Below are 20,828 nucleotides of genomic sequence, written 5' to 3'. Positions count from 1 at the left end.
TACCATAGGCTGACACAGTGAAAACTCAACAGTTTTGCAAAGTGGATATCCAGAAAATAAAAAATCCTCAACTACTGAGCACCAAACAAAACAGCAATTTATGCTGCATGCTCAACAGTGTACAGTAACTCAACTGGGAAGGCAGGAAATTATTGGTCAAAATGGCCTAATACAGCCTTCACCCCCTGGCATTATCCTGTCTCCTGCAGCATCTGAAGCCTGATCCAAAGCCTACATCATTCTGCAATTTTTGCAAATCAAGTAAAATCTGTTTTACTCTGTAACACTCATGTCCAGAACAGGCGAGAGTCTGTAAAAAAAGGTGGTGGGTGATCACCCAGATCACAACACAGATTTTAGTAGAGCACAGAACATAGACAAAACTGGGGTAGACAGATGCACAACTTAAAAAAATCCTTTGTTTTCCTTTGTAAAGTTCTTAGGTGGTAACTTGCATGTAATTCCTCATGACGTTCACTGCGGCTTCTCCCTATTGATCTTTCTTGGGTTAAGCATCCCAGTGTTAACAATTATTTCCTATTGGTGTCAGTGATCCATTTTGAAGCTTGTCTTTCCAAGGGCTCCTACTTCCCAAGATTTAAGCCTCAATGTATGTTATGCCTGTTATGAACACCTAATTTATTTCCATGCTTTGGCTTGCAGAATCTCAGATCCTTCTTGTAACACTGCGAAAGAGTAAGATTTAAGTGAAAATAAAGGGTCTGTTGTGGTTCATATCCTCTTGGGAATAAAAAGGGCTCAGAGAAGAAAACTAGAGATGCACTTAGCCTTACAGTGTAAGCTCCTCTGTGTTGATATAGTGTCCACTTTCATGTTAGTGCAGCATTAAGCAGACTGGAGATCCTCCTGAAGACAAACAATAGTAAGAAAATTACTTGAATCTTGGTTAAGATTTACCTAAAATGCTGAACAAAATTATCCTCCCACACGGAATCCGAGTTCATGAAACTGTCACTGGACTTGGAGGGCTGGATTTTGACTTTCTTGTAAACAGAAACAAAAGGCTTATTTGTGGAAAGACAGTGAAAATAAACATTTGTCCAAGTCCTTAAAGACATTTCATAGAGTTGACATAGCTATAAAGATACTGCAAGTTCTGCAGGCTCAGAGATTCCCAGGTGTACCATGTGCTGGCAGGGCACCTCACAGATATCTACAAATAACTTTGCATTAAAAGTCTTCCTTACAAAAACCCCTTTGTTTTCACTAATAACATTAAAAAAAAAGGTAATTTCCACAAGCTATTTCCCTGCTCTGTACTTACACAGCACTTAAACCACCCGAGTCCTATATCTTGGGCTGTCATATCTGAGCCCATGCAGCAGAGCAGAAGGCACAGACCGAGAAGATGGGGAAGCACGCCCCGAGAGGAAAGCCTGCCTCACAAACCCAACTGGGCTTCAAAACAACTGCCTGACAACGCCGCGTATTTTACCACGGGCCCGTCCTCTTTCATCTCCAGGATCTGTGACAGAGAAAACAACTGTTCTCTAATAAGATCAGACTATTTTCTTGCAGAGCTCTCAGAAAAAGCACAAGCTAGAAGCCATCTTCAGAATAAATTCTTGAGAAGCAATGAGCACAATCAAAGCATTTTCTCTACAAGCGAGAGATTTAAGAGCACTGTATAAACAAAAGGCTGCTATACAAAATCCATCTATTTAAAATACTGTTTATTTGTGATTTAACATTAATTAGCATTACATCTATGAGCAATTTCAGATAACATTTATATATTTTCCACAGGACACAAGAGTTGGCTGGCTCATTCTTTATGCCAAAGCAAGTAAATAGAGGCATTAGCAAAAGGTGCAAATAGTTCACGGTTGCATTTTAAAAAATATTTATGCACATTGCATTCATTTAGATATATTTTTAAAAAAGTTATGAAAAGCATAGTTCACAGGTTACTGTTTCTACATATGTTGTAATACAACACAAATAATGTAGAACATAAAAAAACAAAAGTAAGCAACTGAAAGTTTCCACTATGATTAAAAACACTGATTCCAGTATTTAGTGATAGCTAGAAAATTGTTTCCAGGATCCATTCCAACATTGCATTATCACACTTACACGGTCAAAGCTAACCAGCCCCCAAACATGCTATAATCAACATTTTTGCATGCCAAACCACTCTCCAGCCATATTTAACAATTATATATTGTATAATATTTCAACCAGCAATTTGGGAATCACATGGATCTTTAAAATGTACTTCCTATTGCGATGACTGATTTACAGACAATTTGACACAGCGAAGAAAACTCTATGTTAATTTCTATGCTTAGTTTGTATTTACAATACAGTAAAAGTACTAAAATGACAATATCGGTAAAAACGAGTAAGCGGCAGTACCACCCTTACCCATGGCACTAGGCTCTGATTTGCTCCGGGTTCATCCAAAGGACAACACAGATTCATGAGACCCTTTTACAATTCAAATGAAAGTGAAGAAAAACAAAGTGTTGCACTCTGTATGAATCCACACAAATTATTTAAAATGTCTAATATGGAAATGTCACTTTGCTGATTTAATAAAAATATCCCACAATCCATATCATATATTTAAAAAAAATAATCACCAAACTTTTACTTTCTTTGTCTCCGCCTATTTTCTTACTATTTCACTTTCCCTTTTAACAGTTTTGTTTCCTTCATTTGGTTATGTTACGAGATTATTTGTCTTCATTCATTAGCAATACCACGAGAGAAAAAATAAAACAAACCACAAGTAATTTTTAAACATGAATCCAGTTCAATTTTATATGCTTTTATCCTTTGATTTCTAAGTCCCTGGATTCTTGAATTATATTTAAGTATATTCTAAACCAAGCATTCTTAAATACACTCTACTATTAAATGCTTGGTTCACATGCTTATAATACCTTTATACTGAATGGTATACAAACATTTGAACATATAAAATCTTCTTTTTGTTTTGCCAGTTAAACTAAATTATCAATGTTAAGTGTATAAAATCCCCTTTCTTGAAAAATAAGGGTTTCCCCCCACCCCCCAACTGATAGAATAAAAAAGAAGTCTTCAAAAATTATATTTCACTAAAATGAAATATTTGGCAAAAAAGTTATTGAAGAATGGAATTCTTTAGACATTTTGTATAATTCCAAATAAACTTTCTCTTACACAGTTTTTACCCTAATATTATGTGCCAGTGTATAATATTTCTATATGATCTAATCTTAAAAAAAGATCTAAAGGTGTGCTGTTAATATGCACCCACTCGAACAGGGGCACAGAAACATAAAATATATGGTCAAAATCACAATACAAAACTGTATGATCTGGTTACCAAATAAGACAGCAGTTTTAAAAAGTCATATGATCACTCAACAGTAACTTTAATAAGGACTTTAAATGTATGGAAAATTTTCAGGTCTGCAAAATACTCCAAGCAGAACTTGCTGCTGCATCCTGTGATGGTACTCGATCTTGCTATGATGGCACTTGAGCACCTGCCAGTTAGTTCTACATGAAACTAATGAATGTTTCCAACCCTCATAGCAATTTTGGACACAGTAAAGTAAGAGATGAATTAATTTTCAATTAACGTGAAAGGTTTGTTTTGTTTTCTTTTTTTTTGTTTGTTTGTTCATATTAAAGCAAAACCTTTTCCAGTTCCTTTTTGTTTAGGTTAAAAGAAGTCCAGTTACTGCACACCCCTAATACTACGCTGTTAATGGTCAACTTAAACGTTTCAAAATGTGCAATGTCTCCTCACAACAGAACTGCACTTACGCTTCCACTTTCTCCTTCTTTTTACTCTTTTTCAGGAAAGATGGGGTGCGGAATTTCTTTTTCTTCTTTGATGGGGATTTGGAAGGTGACCCTTCAGGGGACAGAGCCTCTTCTATCTTTTCAGGGCTTTTAATCGTAATCTCTATGCTCTCCACAGTACTAGTGGTTAACTGACTGACCCTCTTGGTGAGATCCTCTTCCACGTCATGTGCGTCTTCCTTGCCATTCACGATCACAACTGGCATCTCCACAGATATTAGGTTAGCATTCTGGGTATAGAGATCTTCATGATTTTCTGAAAGAACACACAAATTTACAATTATTTATGTACACTACAATGCAAAAAACTAGTATTGAAACAAAGTTGGGAAGTCTGGACTGTGATCCAAAGAATGAAACCCAAAGTGCTTAGATGTGTTTTTTTCTTCCTCTTTATCTACCCCTTGTTGTAACCAGACAACACTGTGAAGATGTCATTAAAGGAAAAAGGGCTGAAAAAGCTAACCTTGTCTCTGCCACATATACATAGATAGCTCAAGTGGTATACAGTATGGACAAATACAGTCTACACAGCATATACAGTCTCAAGCACACTCAGAATTAAGCTTTACTGCAAGAGACTAATTTATGAAAGCACAGCCATTCCATACAGAAGTCTTTGGAGAACCAGTCTTTCAAAATGCTGTCTCAGACTTTGATGGAAAAGCCTTAGGTAAAAAATCTATTAACACTTTAAGTAAAATAAAAATAAAATATCTACTTCCTCCACCTTATTAATATCTAAGTTTCAGTTTTCTCCCATTGTTTTCTGCTTGTGAGAATTATGTATTAGAACAAATTGGAAAAGAGAGTTTTGTGGACATAGTCCCACCCACACTTGGTAAAAGAGGCTCTTTTTGGCTCAGTCAACTTCACACAAGTGTAAGAATGCGGCAGAAGAGTGGATGACTCAGGTTATCAGAGCCATTGGCATTGTACAGAAATTGCATGGAATACCTTCTAATTTTTCTGGGACATTTTGCGGGGATTGAGTTTGTGACTGAATTTGTGACACAGATGAACCGTCATCTGAGAATAATTCCTGTTCAGCATCTGCAGGACAAGATTTGAATTAGTGCCATGCAAAAGTAAAAATCAAGCAAGAATGTCAGTGCTAGTGCTACAAGATTTACAGCTCTGCTAGCATTGCGTTGCTCATGCTGACAACATCAAGAAGTTACAATACATAGTTCAAACTCTACAGAATTATAGATCTACACATTGTATCTGCTAACAATCATTATATATTAGTTCTTTAATAGAAAGCATTAAAAAGGTTGGCAGGGTTGCATTCCAAGTAGCGTGCCACATGGTTTTATCTAGCCATAAGTCATACAAGTTTGCTGTTGTAGTAAGCTATTATGCTACATCCTGAATGTGATATAGAGCAAAATTGTTTTATTAACAATATTAGTGAAGAAGAATGTATAGTAAGCATTATTGTTAAAATCAAAACAAACACAACCAAAAAACCCAACCCTGAATTAGTAATTCCCTATGGAATAGTAGTATTGGAAAAAGATGCAAAAAGTGAAAGTAGACGAGTCTTGCACATTGGAAGAATAGAAGAAAAAATAAAGAAGCTAAGACCAAACATCTCAGTAAACTTTTGCTCAGCTGGGCACAGACCTGAGCAACTTGATCTAACTTTGATGTCAACTTTGAGGAGGAGGTTGGACTAGGATGACCTTCATGGGCTCTTCCAACCTAAGTTATTCTTTGGTTCTTACAAAAGAAGTCATTATGTTGAAGTGTGTTTTTGTCAACCCCATTTCTGTGCAAACCTTTAATTGTTTTAATTTTAGCACTAACCAAAGTAAAAAAAAAAATAAACTAAAAATTCTACCATCTCAAGGAATGATTAGTTTCAATGTAGATTTTTTCAAACTGAAAATGAAATCATTATTAAAACAGAAACCCAAACAGAAACCACAACATTTAAAAATGCACCACTGACCTTCCAACCCTTGCTGCTTGCGCTCAATTGTTTTCTTGTACTCTTCCAGTTCCTTTTCTGTGAGATGGCTGAACGGGTTGGGTGGTGCTGGTGGTGCGTGCTCATCATCTTCATATTGCATTGGCTGGAAAAGAGAAAACCACAAAAGTTAACAGTTAAAAAAAGAAGGAAGCAAGCAAGATATACATGGTTAATTTCTCTTTTTTTGCTCAAAGTTTGGTGACACCAGATTGGCAGGGAATACAGAAGGAAAACCACAGATACATCCAGATGAAAATGATCCCATTTAATAGGCATTCACACAGTAACAAATGATCACTGAGCTGTAAATCACCATCCTTTTGCAGCAGCAAAATAATTATTTGAGGGTTTTTTTGTAACAAGGGGTACAGCTTCAGAGTGGAGACCTGTCTCAACAGCTTACACTTCAGGGACTAATATAGTCTTCAGAGAAGTGAAAGTTCTCTGATTCAAAGTTAAGGTTTCTTGTATTTTCTGCAAATGACCCAAGTTCTAGGAATTTTTTTGTAGGACAGTAACTGTGCTCATTGTGCAGTTTAAGGATCTAACTGGAAGAGCTCTTCTGAGATGAATGCTACAATGACAAAATTAAAATTATTCTCATATTGAAAAAAACAAACAAACCCTCATTTGTAAAATATTCTCTTTTTTTGCCTGAAATAAATAACCAAACTCAGTATTATGCCAAAAGAATATTGGAAACCAAAGTGAGGAAATAGATGTACTAACCCATGGATGGTTGGAAACTCTTAGAACTATAGAATTCCAAGTATAGTTCATCACAATTTGTTAGATAACCTTATGAGGGATATCTGTACTGTTTGGAAGTGAGTATATTCTATTCAAGAAAAGATTAGTGTGGACAGGTGAGAAACTGGAAGCCCTCCCTCCCAAATAAGAATCTTGATTCTAATGAAAGCTGCCTTCTACATGGTCCCATCCCACCTTTTAAATTTGGTTATTTCTGGGCCTCAATCATTTCCTTTAGCAGGAGTTCCACAAACTGATGAAAAGATTATTTTTGGCACCATGTTCATCACTCTTTAGCTTCAATGGTCTTAGACAGGGATCCTACTTCATTAATTTTAATGGCAGGGAAACTTACCATTCATATCTCCATTTGAAACTAACATTTGAAACCTCTGAAATGAAACATTAATAAAATGTACCACACACCCAAAATCTGGCATTAAAATAATGAGTTTCAACAAAGCATTTAGAAAGAAAATGGCCCAAACTGACGTTTGAAAGACAGGCAGCCAAATAACCCAAGTATTTGTACATCAATTAATTATACCCTACTCACCGGACTCGGCTTTTTATCCACAACGATCCCAGCGAGCAGCTGAGACTGTGGTCCTGCTGTCTTTAGGTCATATCGATTTTGCTCCCTTATCTATACAGAGAAAATAAACTGGGTTAGAAACAGATATTTCTCTCTCTCTAACAAATCCTATGCCCACCAGCTTTGCAAAGCTGGTAACAGAGGCAGCAGTGAACGCCTGGAGGATCAAGCTCTATGCTACTGCACCTAAAAATTAAGGTTGCCCAAGGAAGTTGTGGATGCCCCCTCCCTGGAAGTGTTCAAGGCCAGGCTGGATGAGGCTTTGAGCAACATGGTCTAGTGGAAGGTGTCCCTGCTGATGGCAGGGGGGTTGGAACTGGATGATCTTTAAGGTCCCTTCCACCCCAAACCATTCTATGATTCTATGATCTCTCCTTCCACCTCTGAAGGCATTGCATATGTTGTTCAGCCCTTTGAGCACTTCTGAATACCCACCGCAGTCCCAGCTCCTGCACTTTGTGCAAGTCAGTGTTTAGAAATAAGCTCCAAGGAATAGTGAACCTGTCTGTTCTATTCCCACAAAATAAATGACCCACGTTAAGCTACTGGAGAGACCTCTGTGATCAAAAAGGTTGGTAAAGTTTTTCCCTGTGTGAATACCTCATTATTTTCCCCAAGCCAACAGCCTCAGCTTCACATTGGCAGTACTTAAGAGATTGACAGATCAAATATAAACGTAAACACAAATACAGATCGTATAAAAAAATTATACAGCAGAAAAATAGCAATAAACTATTTAATGAGACAGTGACATGCATGAATTTAAAAATCATTGTCTGGCATTTGTATTAATCTCTGAATGATTAGAACGTGTCTTTCCAGTTCTAAGGAAGGGAGTTGCTCCTTCTGACTCCAGTTCTGTCCCCACAGACACTGATATGGTGCTTTCCAAGAAAAGAAATATGTAATCAAATGGAAAGTGTCCTGAATATCTGTTAATATAGTTGTGCCTAGGGTGGAGTATTTGGCCAGTCTGACAGTTAGTGTCTTATGTACTGGAAGGGAAAAACAGTGAGATATTTGTGTTTACAGAGAAGTTCAACAATAATACCTCTTTTTGGGTTTTTGGGTGGTTTTTTTTTTGTTGTTTTTTACTGTCATCAGGTATCAGAACAGACCATAGAACACAGAAATGCCATCTTAAGAAGTGTTAGGAGAATTAATACAGAACAGAGTAAGATTACAGTCTGAGACTGAATCATGCTGTAGATGACACACAGCAATTTGGTTCATGTTGACACCTAATTATTCACTAAATATAATGCTAAATAGCAGGGACTACCATTTACAGTCTACCATTTCCAGAGTTAATACTCATCCTCCATCAAACTATTGCATTCAAATTAATATATATGGCATATGTATCTACAGACTTCATGTATATCATACATTTAAATACATACTTTTTAGTGCCAAAAATCACACAGAATGTAAGAAACTTCTTAGTGAAATTGGAACACTTGAAAACGTTATTTTACTGCTGTGTTGAATCATTATTTGAACATACAATTTTATTTGGAAATATTACAATTTTCTTCATTACACTTCTTTTACCTTATTTCTCTTTTCCAATACTTCACTTGGATTTGTGTTTAGAGGAACAAATTGGTTTGGATCTTCAATTTTGATTGGCGTTCCTCCACTAGTCTTGGAGGAGTCATCAGCTTTCATCCACTTAAAGGAGAGAAAAAAAAAGCTAAAAACCTCAGTGTGATAGTGAAGAACGATTCTCAGTGTTGTGTTAAAGAGGAGATGTAAAGAAAGAGCTTTCTGACTTTATTCTCAATTCCACATGACACTCACAAAAAAAAAAAATCACAACTCCTTACAAGTTTGTGTGTTTGCCCAAGAGGATTTAAGTTGCCTTGAACACATAACATCGAGATTAGATTTTGTAAACACTGAAATACATTCCTGAAAAACATAGTACTAACTGGGTACTAATGAAGTCATATTTAGAAAGGATCACACTTCCTAGTGACTGCCATCTACACCCACCAGCTCCAGGAGCCCTCAACTCATGCCATCAACTTCCACCTCTGCTAACCCCACATTTTGTCTGTAGTTGTTTTCCCTTGGAATCACACTTTTAAATCAGTTGCTGAGGCTGTTTCTCCCAAACTTAACTTTAGAAACTCGCTAGCCTGCCAGCAGGAGGAGCTGATGCTTTTACAGTTGTACTAAGCAACTGGGAGTAGCCTGATAGCAAATAAAATGCTTGATAGTCCCACGGGAGCCACCTCTCTCCAAGCTGGAAGCAGAGTGGAAGCATCTTGGTAAATCGAAGGAGAAGGAAAAATCCTGATCATAATTAACAGTAGTAGCATGAAGAGACTCTTCGAAGCCTGTTTTCAGGAGGCTTACAAACAGGAAAGAGGCAGTTAGAGATGAATTAAAGCTTGTGGTCTCCCTAAAGTACAGAAGCGAACAAGCCACAGGTCATTTAAAACCTTACTATGTTTGGTGGATAATTAATAGCACAAAAAGATATGGTACAAAAACTGTTTTCTACTTCAGGAATCCAAAGAGCTAGTAACAAAAAGGAAATAACTGTCAAATTTTATCATAAACTGCTACTCTTCCAAATAGCTAAATCCCCTGTCCCTAAAGAGAGGAGGTCCTTAGTACTAATATCATTAAGGCTCCCCAAAGACTATTTTTATTTGCTTGATAAACTGACTTGCTAATCCTGTTAAAGATTTCCTCATATAAATTGTGTAATTTACTTTCAAGTAGTGCAAAAACTAAGTGATTGCCTAAAACATCTACCTACCGTGATCTTAGTCCTGGGACTGGTTTCCCCATTCCAGGACTCCTCAGGCACATTAACTTTCAAGTATGTGTTTGGAGAATTCAGCCATCTTGTCTTTTCCCTCTGTTGTCTCTGCGCCAGGAATTTCAGGGGGGAAAGTGGGACTGTATCATCTTCAAAGGAAAAGGCAGTCACAGTGGCTGGGATCTCAACGTCGCTCTTATGTCTGGGTTTTTCCCTGACTAATGGTTGCCTATAGGCATAACCAGTTCTGTATCCCTGTGGAGGAGAAAAAAAAAAGAAAAAAATTGTTTAAAAAAAATAATAATAAAAAAAATCAGAAAAAGGTATCCAAAGAAATCATGGAAGTTTTGTGCTGCCCCATACGCGCTAAACAGTTCCACTGAGCTCTTCAGAGAACAGGTTAGTGGTGTCATCCATCATTCATTCATACTATTAATGTTCAAGAGACCCATTTAAAATAAGGTACAGTAGCAGCTGGGCAGGACCCCACTCACACTTCACTTTCCTCCCACCACCATGAACGTGTGACCACCAAATGACCCCCTGCTCAGGTTATGGCCTAGGCAGCGTTCATGAAGACATTTATCTGTCTTGCACAATGGCACATCCTAGTTCATGACACTGCCCTGTTCCTCACCCTGTTTGTATTGAAGGTTGTTCCAGAATTCATAGTGCAGTGAAACTGACATTTCAAACAAATAATAAATTATAATCTTATTTCCTAATATTAGAGTTAATAACAAAATATAGAGGAAATATGTGATGTCTGTTTACTAGGTGGCGATTAAAATATATTTTTACTATTAAGCTGCTATGAAGAGGTAATATGTTTGTGAGATAGGTTGGTCAAATTTTAAGTTCAAAACATTATAAATTCTTATCAAGATAGACTACTACTGTCAGATACACTGACATGAGAAAAACTAGACCAAGCAGAAGAGATTTCATATACAATAAGTTACTCCATCTTAATTTTCAAACTTACAAAGAAACCAGAAAAAAATGTTCACTTTACAGAAGCTAATCCTACACTCTCGGAAGGTTACAGAGACCATAATGACATCATAATCAATGTGCTCTCACCAGGTTGTCCAACATCCGCATGAGCGCTTCAAATTCTTGCTCCCCAACTTTCCATTTTTGTTGTGAAGCCATATTAACTCCACCTCCTCCAGTTGCTGCCACAGCATGCGTGGAAGGCTTGAACTTCTGCAGATCCAGTAGTAGAAGATTGTCTATCCCACCTGCTCCAGCTAATGCGTGAACCTAGAGACATCAATGGAAAAGCTTTTGGATTCTCTGCTTTTCTGAATTCACAGGAGAAACACACTTAAACACCTGCTGCAGTTATTTCTCAAGGCAGTTTTCTACTGTGCAAAAATGTACTAAAATATATAGCAAGTGATTCTTATGGAAAGGATAATGTCTGCTAGCAATTGTACTTTCAAAGGAGTAGACTCAAACACCAGCTTTCAGAGTACCTTAAAAAGGTCTTTCTGCATCCCAAGACTAATTTTTTTTTAATTTTTATATCCATTTAGAAACAAATGAGTGATCAAATTCAAAATGAATGGCAGGCAAGGGAGGAAAGGAAAGGAATAGGAGGACTTGGATCACTGGGGAACACTCCTACTTGGGAGGACAGAATCACGGGGGAACAAGTAAGAGCAAAGCGATAAATTTTCTGGGGATGGGTTTAAGAGCTGCGGAAGGTGAGGACACTTTCAGTGGTCTCTCTCCACAGGTTATAGATAATACCCAGATACTTAACTAGGCAGCTAGACAAAACAGAAACAACTGATTCTGGGATTCACTTTATTTTTAAACACGCTACCCTCCACCATTGCTCCAAAGGCCTTTTGTTTATTTTGCTTTACAAATCTTTGCGATCGTATCGAGACGCTTCCTTCCTTGTCACAACATTCAGCTTTGATAAATGAGATGGATGTCAAGAGATCTGAAGTCACACTTCCATTTGCAGCAAGTACCACCGAATCTATTATCCAACACATTCCCTGCATGAAGCTTGCTCTCCACAGCATGGAACAAAACCTGCACCCTTCAGAGTGTAACAACACCGATACTCATTCTAGGAAGAGTGGTACAGTTTTGTGCTGTTCCTTCTATGTTTTCCTGATTATTCCAGTTTCTCTGGCTTTGAACTGTTATATGATGACTGGATTCCACAACTCCAAATATTTTGTAATGTTAGAGTTCTTCTCATCTGGGATGTAATCTATAACTCAGCATCATAAGTGTTTGAAATTAAATACAGATAAATTCCCTCTCACCTGTGTTTCACAGGCCAGCTGCACATTGAAAATATAGTGGAATGCTTCTTCCAGCGTCTCTCCTAGTGCCACCACACCATGGTTTCTCAAGACTAATACCTAGTAAATGAAGACACTAATGTTAAATGGTAGAAACTGGCACAGTACATGAAAATTGTTTACGAGGAGCATGAATGAGGTTGAATACCTTGCAACTAGGTCCAAGAACTTTCTGAAGCTGAATTCTCTCTTCCTGTTCATCAAGAGATCCCTGGTAGTCATAATAAGCAACATCTCCCAGAATCAGAGCCTCTTGTGATATGGGAAGGATGCCACACTTCATAGATGAAACCTGTTTCACGAAAATTAAGTACTGATAATTAGGAAAAAACAAAACTCTTAAACCCCACATCTCAATCGTCCAAGCCTTAGCAGGATGTACTTTGTATCTTTGCTAGAAGAAAGACAAGCTAAGAAACAATACCTTTTTTTTTCCCCCCCTTAGTATAATTTGCAATAGGGTGCTGCTACCTAACCTAGGGACAAATTCATTATATGAAAAGACAAATTATCCCAACTAAGTTAATTTTGGGGAATTTTATTCATGTTTAATTCTCAGCATAAGCCTACTTAATGGTTTTTTCTTCTTTCACATATTTATAGCTTCAAAAAGCTAATATAAGTTATCCATTCCCTTTTTGTCTGTAGTCAAAGAATGCATATGTATGCATTTATATGTAAAATAATATGAATTTATCTAGTTATCTCAAACCAGCATTTCAAGTCTCCTTACATTTTTATCACTGTTATACAGACAATTTTTAACTTATATGTTAACTATGACTTTTTAATAGTGAGGTATATCCAAACTGAACATAACTACTAATTAAGTCACTTAAAAATGGAGTTACATAATGCAAATGATGATGTATATAGCATGTTATATGGTCTAAGATGCTGTAAATGAGGCCTGTATAAACTATTTTGCTGTGGTGGTCCAGCCCTGTTTCTCTACTTATTTGATAACCTCACACCTTTCTTTAGCAGTGTAGAGTCAATGTTAAAACTGCCATGAGCAGTGATCCAGATTCAGAAAGGAGCTCTAAGTTCATAAGGTAAAGGTGTTTTCTTTTACTCTTTCTGCTAGGAAGGAAGACTTACAGCTGCTGTTGCAGGGGTATGTATGTGTATTACACATCTGACATCAGGGCGTGTGGAGTAGATGGCCACATGTGGACTGAATCCTGCGTTGTCAATACTTAGAGTAGTACTTCCTTGGTCAACTACGTCTCCTAGGATGTTTACCTTAACCTGGAAAGTCAAGCAAAGGAACAATATTCAAAAAGCTTGCAACAACTGCCATTATCTACAAACTACTCTCCCTTTCTTGCTTGGTACCAAATTTCGCTCTCACATGTTTAGGGCTCAGAGCATGAAAAAAAACAGCCATGAATTTGTGCGTCAATAAACCATCCTGCTGTCCAAGCTCTCAATAGCTGTTGGAAGTCCAGCCATGGAAGAAGTAAGGATAAAACCCTAATACAATGTATATTTCTCTTTGGTCTAGTTGACCTTTCACAGAATCACAGAGTGTTAGGGATTGGAAGGGACCTCAAAAGGTCATCCAGTCCAATCCCCCTGCCGGAGCAGGAACCTAAATAAGATCACATAGAAAGGCGTCCAGGCGGGTTTTGAATGTCCCCAGAGAAGGAGACTCCACAACCTCCCTGGGCAGCCTTTCCTTGTTTCTAACTTTTAAAAAAAATGAATTTTGTTAAAATTTCCTACATTTTAAATATGAAGAAAAATAATCTTCTGATGAACTTCCAGTAAAAAAAAATAAATGCATAGGGAATTTTCAATTTCATAGGAACATTAAAATAATAATTCCAGGATCAACAATAAAAACAACAGCAGGGTCATATGAGGTCTTGTTCTCATGTTTTTATTTTGGTTCTGTGTTTGCTGGTGCAATGCTATCAATCTCAATCTGTTACTCCTTCCAACTGGAGGTAGTTTCTTTACAGATACGTACTGACAAGAAGAACATATGGCAAGTTCTACACCAAAGAAATATGTGATTTAGCAGCTACCATTGCCTAAATGCCACTTTGTAACTCCACCCAGCTCCTTTGTTGGGTCTGGGGAAGATTTTTCAACTGTATTTCCCCACTTACGAAGATAAGGGCTGATTCTACTAACACTACTCCTACAGAGTCATTTCATATGTATTACCATATTGTCAGGTTATAAAATGTTGCTGTTACACTGGGGCTATTTGATGAGCTTCGTCAGACAGGAAGACAAAACTTTGCTGTTCCACATTGAAGCTGAAGACAAAGCAACAGAAAGCAAAGCTAAACCCAAAAAGAAATGCTGAGGACAAAGGGTGCTAGTATTTAAATAGTTAATCAGCTTTTCATCTGGTGGGTAAATATTAAAAACAAATAACAGCATGATTATAGTTTAAAAGTCCATTTTAGCAGCCACAAAAGTGTTTAGAAAACAGGTTGAGCCTTGGTGGTTATTACAGCAGGTGAATCACGTACCAAATTAGAAGCTGAAGCTTCAGAAAAGGACAGACCTCTTGGAATGATTAGAATATGGTCATGTTCTTTGCTTACTCTCACCTGCAAAGGAGGAAGAAAACAGATTACCAATCTATTTTTGGAATCATATTATTCAGGAGAAAAATGAATTTGAATGAATAGGTAAGATTACAAATAAAAGTGTTTATTCTCTAAAATACTTACTGTGATATAAGCATTTGGCAAATGTGCCCATCCAAACAAGTCAGCCAATCTATATAAACTGGCTAACTTGCAACGAGTAAGTTTTTCTCCCTTAACAAATGAGGAGGTATCTATCCCAGGTAGATCATTGATGGGTGTAATCATTCCATGGCCTGAAAGACAGATAAAAAAAATATGATGGCCAATTGGACAATTAAATAATTTCTAGCTATGCCATGATCTTCCAGAAGTGGTGTACTTAAGTTGCTAGCATAGCAGTACCAGCAATTATTAGACTGTCACTGCACTGCTGGGATTTCTCACGTCTCTACTGAAAGCTCTATTACTTTAAGACAGTAGGAACCATACCCTGAATTTAAGTCTTAATCTCTTTTTCAAACACAAGAGAGGTGAAATAAAGATTTCCTTTGAAGTACTACTTGGATTTTGATCTCTCTCCTGATTCAAGATCCTATATAGGACTGGAATTGTGCTTTAAGACATGAGCCAGTAATGAAGTGCTTTTACATGTTTGAAAACTACAGCAGAACACAGTCCTGTTGGACTTCTGACACCAGCATAACCAATTTGAAGAGATGTCTCAGTCTGAGCTTTAATTTAGACCTAATGAAGAAATTGGGATTAGTGCAAGAGTTCTCAACCCCTCATACGGAAGGGATCACCTCTTAACAGAGAAATCACAAAGATCAATTTATCTTTTTGACCTGTGACTACACAAACATACCCTTCTCCCCTTCACAAATGCATAATATCCCTTTGAGAGCCTTTGCTTACAGGGAAAGTTAAGATCAGAAGAGGTAAAAGTCATTTTGGTTTTCAACAAAAAGAGTATGCACTTTGAGACTAGTCACCCTGAGTCACTGGGCAAACGCAGCAGAGACAACAGTTGGACCCACAGTCTCACTAACCAACCAGAGATGAGATTATTTGGGCTCTATGTTGATCTCTTCCACTTGTTTTGTTAAACTAACTCTGAAGAGCCATTTTGAGAACAATTCTCAAAGGATGCTGAAAGCTGACAGCTGCCACTGTACTTCAGGCCTTATAAGCTCCCATATGATGTCCACCCACAGAACTTAATTCGACTTTAATGTCTCAGTGCTTCATGACTTGGAAAGAAGAACTTGGGTGTTAACTGAAAGATCCTAGCAACATCTTTCTAACTAGAGTGCATGCTATAAGCTGTTTTTAACCCTGGAAACTGTTTGTGTAATGATTGCCAGGCTATTCTCCCACTTCCCCCTTTTTTTGTTTTAATAACAAATTATATGCAAGAGTAGAAAAATAAACGATCTAAGTGGTTATGTATTTCACATCTCAGTTTATACTCATGTTAAGCTGCTAATAAGTAAAGGGGCTGTCCTGGTTACACAGGACATTTTGTCCCCCATCTTAGTTAAATGTTTATTAGCAAATTCTAGAATAACTGAGTGTGAGGACTTCAAACATTCTGGATACCATTATGCAATCCAGAGAACTTAAGACGAAGAAGTCTAAAAAGAAAAGTTAAGGTGACTATCTGTACAACTTCGGAGCTGAAGAGTTCTCTGACAGAACTTCTATTCAAAGAAAGAAGAGATCCCAGCATTGTGAAGCCCTGGTGATAATAATTAAAAAAAAAAAAAAAAAAAAAAAAAAGGAAGAGAAAAAGTGCAATATCATCTACTTACTGAGTGAAGATGAGGAAAAACCTGCAAAAGAGCTTGCTGTAATGTATTCAGCAATCTGCTGTAATGCAAGCAGTCCAGTGGGGTTATTGCCCTTCTTCATCTGTTCTTGAATAAGGCATTCCAGATCTTCCCTAAAAGCCTGTAGAAACATTTGAGAATCATCAAGGAAACCTGGCTTTGATAGAAATAAGATTCTTATAGGTGGGGCTGGTAGTTTTGTCTGTTATTCATGTTACACGACACTTCCCCTTAGACCTTGTTTTTAGCTGCTTATAAACTTTGCCAAATTTTAACCATCTGACCTAAACTTTGTATGCTAAGTATTGGCAATTTGGGGGGCAGGAGGAAGGAATTTGGTTACAGAGGGTTAACTATTTCCTGGAACAAGACAAATAACAAAACATGGTTTTATCAATAATCAGAGAAATCTCCAGATTTTGGAAGAGGCACATGAAATTTGATCAGGATGTGTTGCTTTTAGGCTGGATATTTTTTAACTCTGTAATCCCTCTGAAAATCCATCCAAATTTGATAAAAGTTATAAACAACTGGAAAACTGGAGCTTATCCATGCTCAAGTACTATTGCAGACATGTGAAAACTAGAAGGAACACCGAGATGTCATCTCCTCTCTATTTCTTTCCTTCTCCCAAAGGAAAAAATCCTTCCTTCTCCTATATAAAATGCCCACAACCCCAAGAGATAAATTCTTGCAGAATATAGAATGAAAAAGATTTTCACAGTATCAAATTTAATACACTATGTGCTGTGGACAAAGCCTGTTCTTTCTAGATGACAGACAGATTAACCACTATTCACAACAAATGCCTGTCCTAGGACTACTTCAGTCTTGACATTTCTAGACAAAATAAACTCTGTTCCTTCAAATTTTCCTTATAGGTTAGATTTTCTAACCCTCTCATCATTTGTTGGCAGCATCTTCCAGCTTTTGCCTGAACCAGCAGTACGCAAAGCTGCACACAACATGAGCTGAGGTGTATTGCAAACGCTCTTGCTGGTTCATTCCAGAAAGACATTTGGTGTCTTTACCACACAGCTGACTCCTATTATAACTCCAGGCTATTCCCTGTATGTAATTGCTCCTTTCAGTTGCCTTCCTAAACAGAGTACTTGCTCTCAATTAAAAAAAGAAAATAGTTCTATATGGCAAATGTATTTTCTTCACTGAATTTTAATTCAGTCCTCTGAAACACCCACTTCATTGGGTAAAATCCACCAAATTCATGACACAGTCTGTTCATTAACAGGTTTTGACTCTAAAAGAGAGAGTGCTACCAGACCACCAAAACTCTGCTTGATATGGCCTCTCATTTGGACAGCTGAGCATCCATAACTACTTTAATCTCCAAGTTTTCAGATATCCATGCTTTTCCTTAGAGTGGTTGTGTCAGGATGGTGCATACCTGAGACTTGCCAGATTTCCACAAGTAAAGCCTCTAAAAATTCACATGGGTTGACTATGCAGCTATTTGTTACATGGATCTCTGTGTAAACCAGACTACGCATGCAGCATCCCTAAAAACAGCTGAACAACCTCTTGATGTCTGAAGGTACACAGACAAAGTCAGATTTTTCTCCTTAGTGGCTGCTGTAGGTAAGATCTATGCAGCAGGGGAAGGGAGCAGATGAGGAAAAAGAAAGAAGAAACAGTGGATCAAGTGAGGAAAGGAACCTAACTGGGACTGGGAGAAAAGAAGTGGAGGTATGGGAGGTGCATCAGCACTGGGAGCCTGTAAGGGAAACTGATTGGAGGTAATTATGGGGAGGTAACTGCCAGAAAGGCAAGGAAGGATTTGTGGAAAACAGCAAGTGATTGGAGAAAACATCCTTGCTTTCATCCTTCATCTATCAGCAGAAGACTGTGAAATCCACTCCCTTCAATCTGATTCAGCTTCAAGGACAGCAACCATCATCACAACTCCATGCATTCCAATGGCAACATGGGTGATACCCTCCCCAACGAAATAACAAACACTGTCCCCAGCCTGGAACCTGAACGTGGCCACCAAGCCTGGACTGCTGCAAGTCAGACCTGCAGACGATGTTTCTTTAAGCATACCACAGTCATCTTGTCCCCATGTCTCATTTGGCACACAGTGACTAGCGCTCACTAGAAAATAAATTCAGTATTTTTTCCTCTTCTCATGGCTCAGCACGCGGCCCTGGGCCTTTTTTGCATGCTACCCATACTCTGTTGAGATGACAATTATTATTATCTGACAAGATTTTCTCTGGGCAGATAATTACTGTAAATCCAAGTGCTTCACCAGCATTAATGTACTAATCCCCAAAACATGCCTTTAAGGTGCAGTAGGGCCCTGTCATCATTTCCACAGAATAGCAGTGAGGAGGTCAAGGTCAGATGTTTTCATCAATTTGGGACATTCATTCTGGAGGCCCAGAGCCCTGTTTGCAGAGCACTGGGCAGTAAGTAGCTTCTTACATACTCAAAGCACAACTCTCAGTGCAGCACTGAGCGTTTAATGCACTGTTGTACCTCAGGGTAACAAGGGGGATACACAGAAAATCACAATCTGAAAAGCCAGGAAACAGATGATTCAGCATCAGCCATGACAGCCTGGTTTAAATCCTTGAGGTTGCTTAGTACCTGAATCTGACCAGCCCTCACTACAACCACAGTGGTTCTGAATGAAGGTCAGATGCGTGTGAGTTATACAGTCCCCTGTAGAAGACACAAGGCTTTTTCACATAACTAGAAGAAAACATTTTGGTGGTCAAACAGCTCACAATGCATGGGAAAAGGAGTCAAGGTCCAGCCATTATGTTCTACCAACCTACTTCAAAGTGCAAAAAATGTAAAATAACAAGAGGTACTTCCTTGTCCCTTTGCACATCGTATCCCTCACGTTACAGAAGGCTTCCTCCCAAAAAAAACTCCTCCCAAAACACATAAAACAGACTATCAAGCACCAGCCTTCCCAGTGCCAGCTCTGCTAATGGTTCACCACAAGGCTATGGTTTTATGGCACTTTCTTCTTCTCTCACTGTGATCTATTAAGACTGCAGAGACAATAACTGGCCAATATATTTCACCAACAAGCTATCCTAACACTTATTTTTCAATTCTGTCATTCCAAGATATTTGTATACTTCTCAAAGATTTGTGAAAGAAGGTCCCTGCAAGAAAGCTCTCCCATTTCACACTCTGCAAGCCTGAAATGTTCTTTCGCTCTTGTTTACAGTACGTATTTAAGGAAACTACACATTTGTAGTCTCCTGGGGGTCATGTCGAAGACAGAATTCATGAAATTTATGGAAGTATTTGCTTGGGAGGAGATGGAGAAAAACAGTTAACTCTATTATATTAAATCACTCTCGCTTCAATTCAACCAGGACTATAAAAAGGATCTGTAAAAACATTCACAGTAAACTTATTAGTCACATTCAGCCTTTTTTTTAAAAAAAAAAAACCCAAACCTGTATGAGTAATGTGACTTGTATAGCAGAAAAAAAGGCAGTGTAGTATATTTCAGGCAATTTTTGAAAGAAAGACTTTTTGGTTTAATTTCTTATTGTATTTTTAATCCTTCTGCTTTCTGATCATGCTATTTTAATTCTTCTGAGCTTAGTTTTGCTATCTGAAGCTAACAGTAGTATATTATACAATTGCCGAGGCTACTACAAAAGAGGATTTAGTGTTGTAGCAACAATTTTGTTAAACTGAACAAGCAGTTTTCCTTAAAAATAATTTTAGAAATACCAGAAGATAGGTAAGAGCCAGGGCAAGCAGCAAACATGGAGGTTTGGGATGAGCTGTAAAACAGAGGTGAGGATATGGATGAAGCACATAAAATAAAGTATGCAATTTATCCACACACCAGCGCGCAACGTTTTCCAGCAGACTGCAGCCTCCAGCGTGTCACGCACATGACTCATGCACATTCCTCCATGCATATTTATGAATATTTCAGTACTTTTGTTCATTGCTACAGACCTCCAAAACTTGGATCTATATGTCCTTAGATAATCATCCCACATGTGCTAACACAACCTTCCTCCATTTCTGATAATTCCCAACGGGTTCAAATGAAGGGCGTCACCGTCTTCTGGACAACAATTTATCTTTAATATTTGCCATTAAATGAATGATATTTATTGGAGCTTTCACTGTACAACACTGATTTCTGTAAAAACTCTACCATGCAGGCTCTGATTTTAGGATTTGACCCATTCAGC

General features: G+C 37.8%; 1 protein-coding gene across 1 annotated transcript in view; it reads right to left on the bottom strand.

The window, feature by feature from the left end:
- Positions 1-1,673: 1,673 nt before the first annotated feature.
- The window catches only part of ADD3 (adducin 3), a 34,420-nt gene continuing 15,265 nt past the window's right edge, over positions 1,674-20,828 (bottom strand). Inside the window, exons 3-15 of the mRNA XM_010163153.1 lie at positions 16,612-16,750; positions 14,942-15,093; positions 14,738-14,818; positions 13,350-13,499; positions 12,397-12,540; positions 12,210-12,308; positions 11,002-11,184; positions 9,916-10,173; positions 8,697-8,816; positions 7,104-7,193; positions 5,777-5,900; positions 4,777-4,872; positions 1,674-4,075 (exon numbers count right to left, since the gene is read on the bottom strand). Coding sequence (XP_010161455.1) covers positions 3,777-4,075; positions 4,777-4,872; positions 5,777-5,900; positions 7,104-7,193; positions 8,697-8,816; positions 9,916-10,173; positions 11,002-11,184; positions 12,210-12,308; positions 12,397-12,540; positions 13,350-13,499; positions 14,738-14,818; positions 14,942-15,093; positions 16,612-16,750 — 1,935 coding nt within the window. The 3' untranslated portion in view covers positions 1,674-3,776. The remainder of the gene's footprint in view (positions 4,076-4,776; positions 4,873-5,776; positions 5,901-7,103; positions 7,194-8,696; positions 8,817-9,915; positions 10,174-11,001; positions 11,185-12,209; positions 12,309-12,396; positions 12,541-13,349; positions 13,500-14,737; positions 14,819-14,941; positions 15,094-16,611; positions 16,751-20,828) is intronic.

Source organism: Antrostomus carolinensis, unplaced genomic scaffold (assembly GCF_000700745.2).
Source record: "Antrostomus carolinensis isolate BGI_N321 unplaced genomic scaffold, ASM70074v2 scaffold21742, whole genome shotgun sequence".
Lineage (NCBI taxonomy): Eukaryota > Metazoa > Chordata > Aves > Caprimulgiformes > Caprimulgidae > Antrostomus > Antrostomus carolinensis.
Note: the sequence above shows the minus strand (reverse complement) of the source record. Positions and strands in the feature narration are given on the sequence as shown.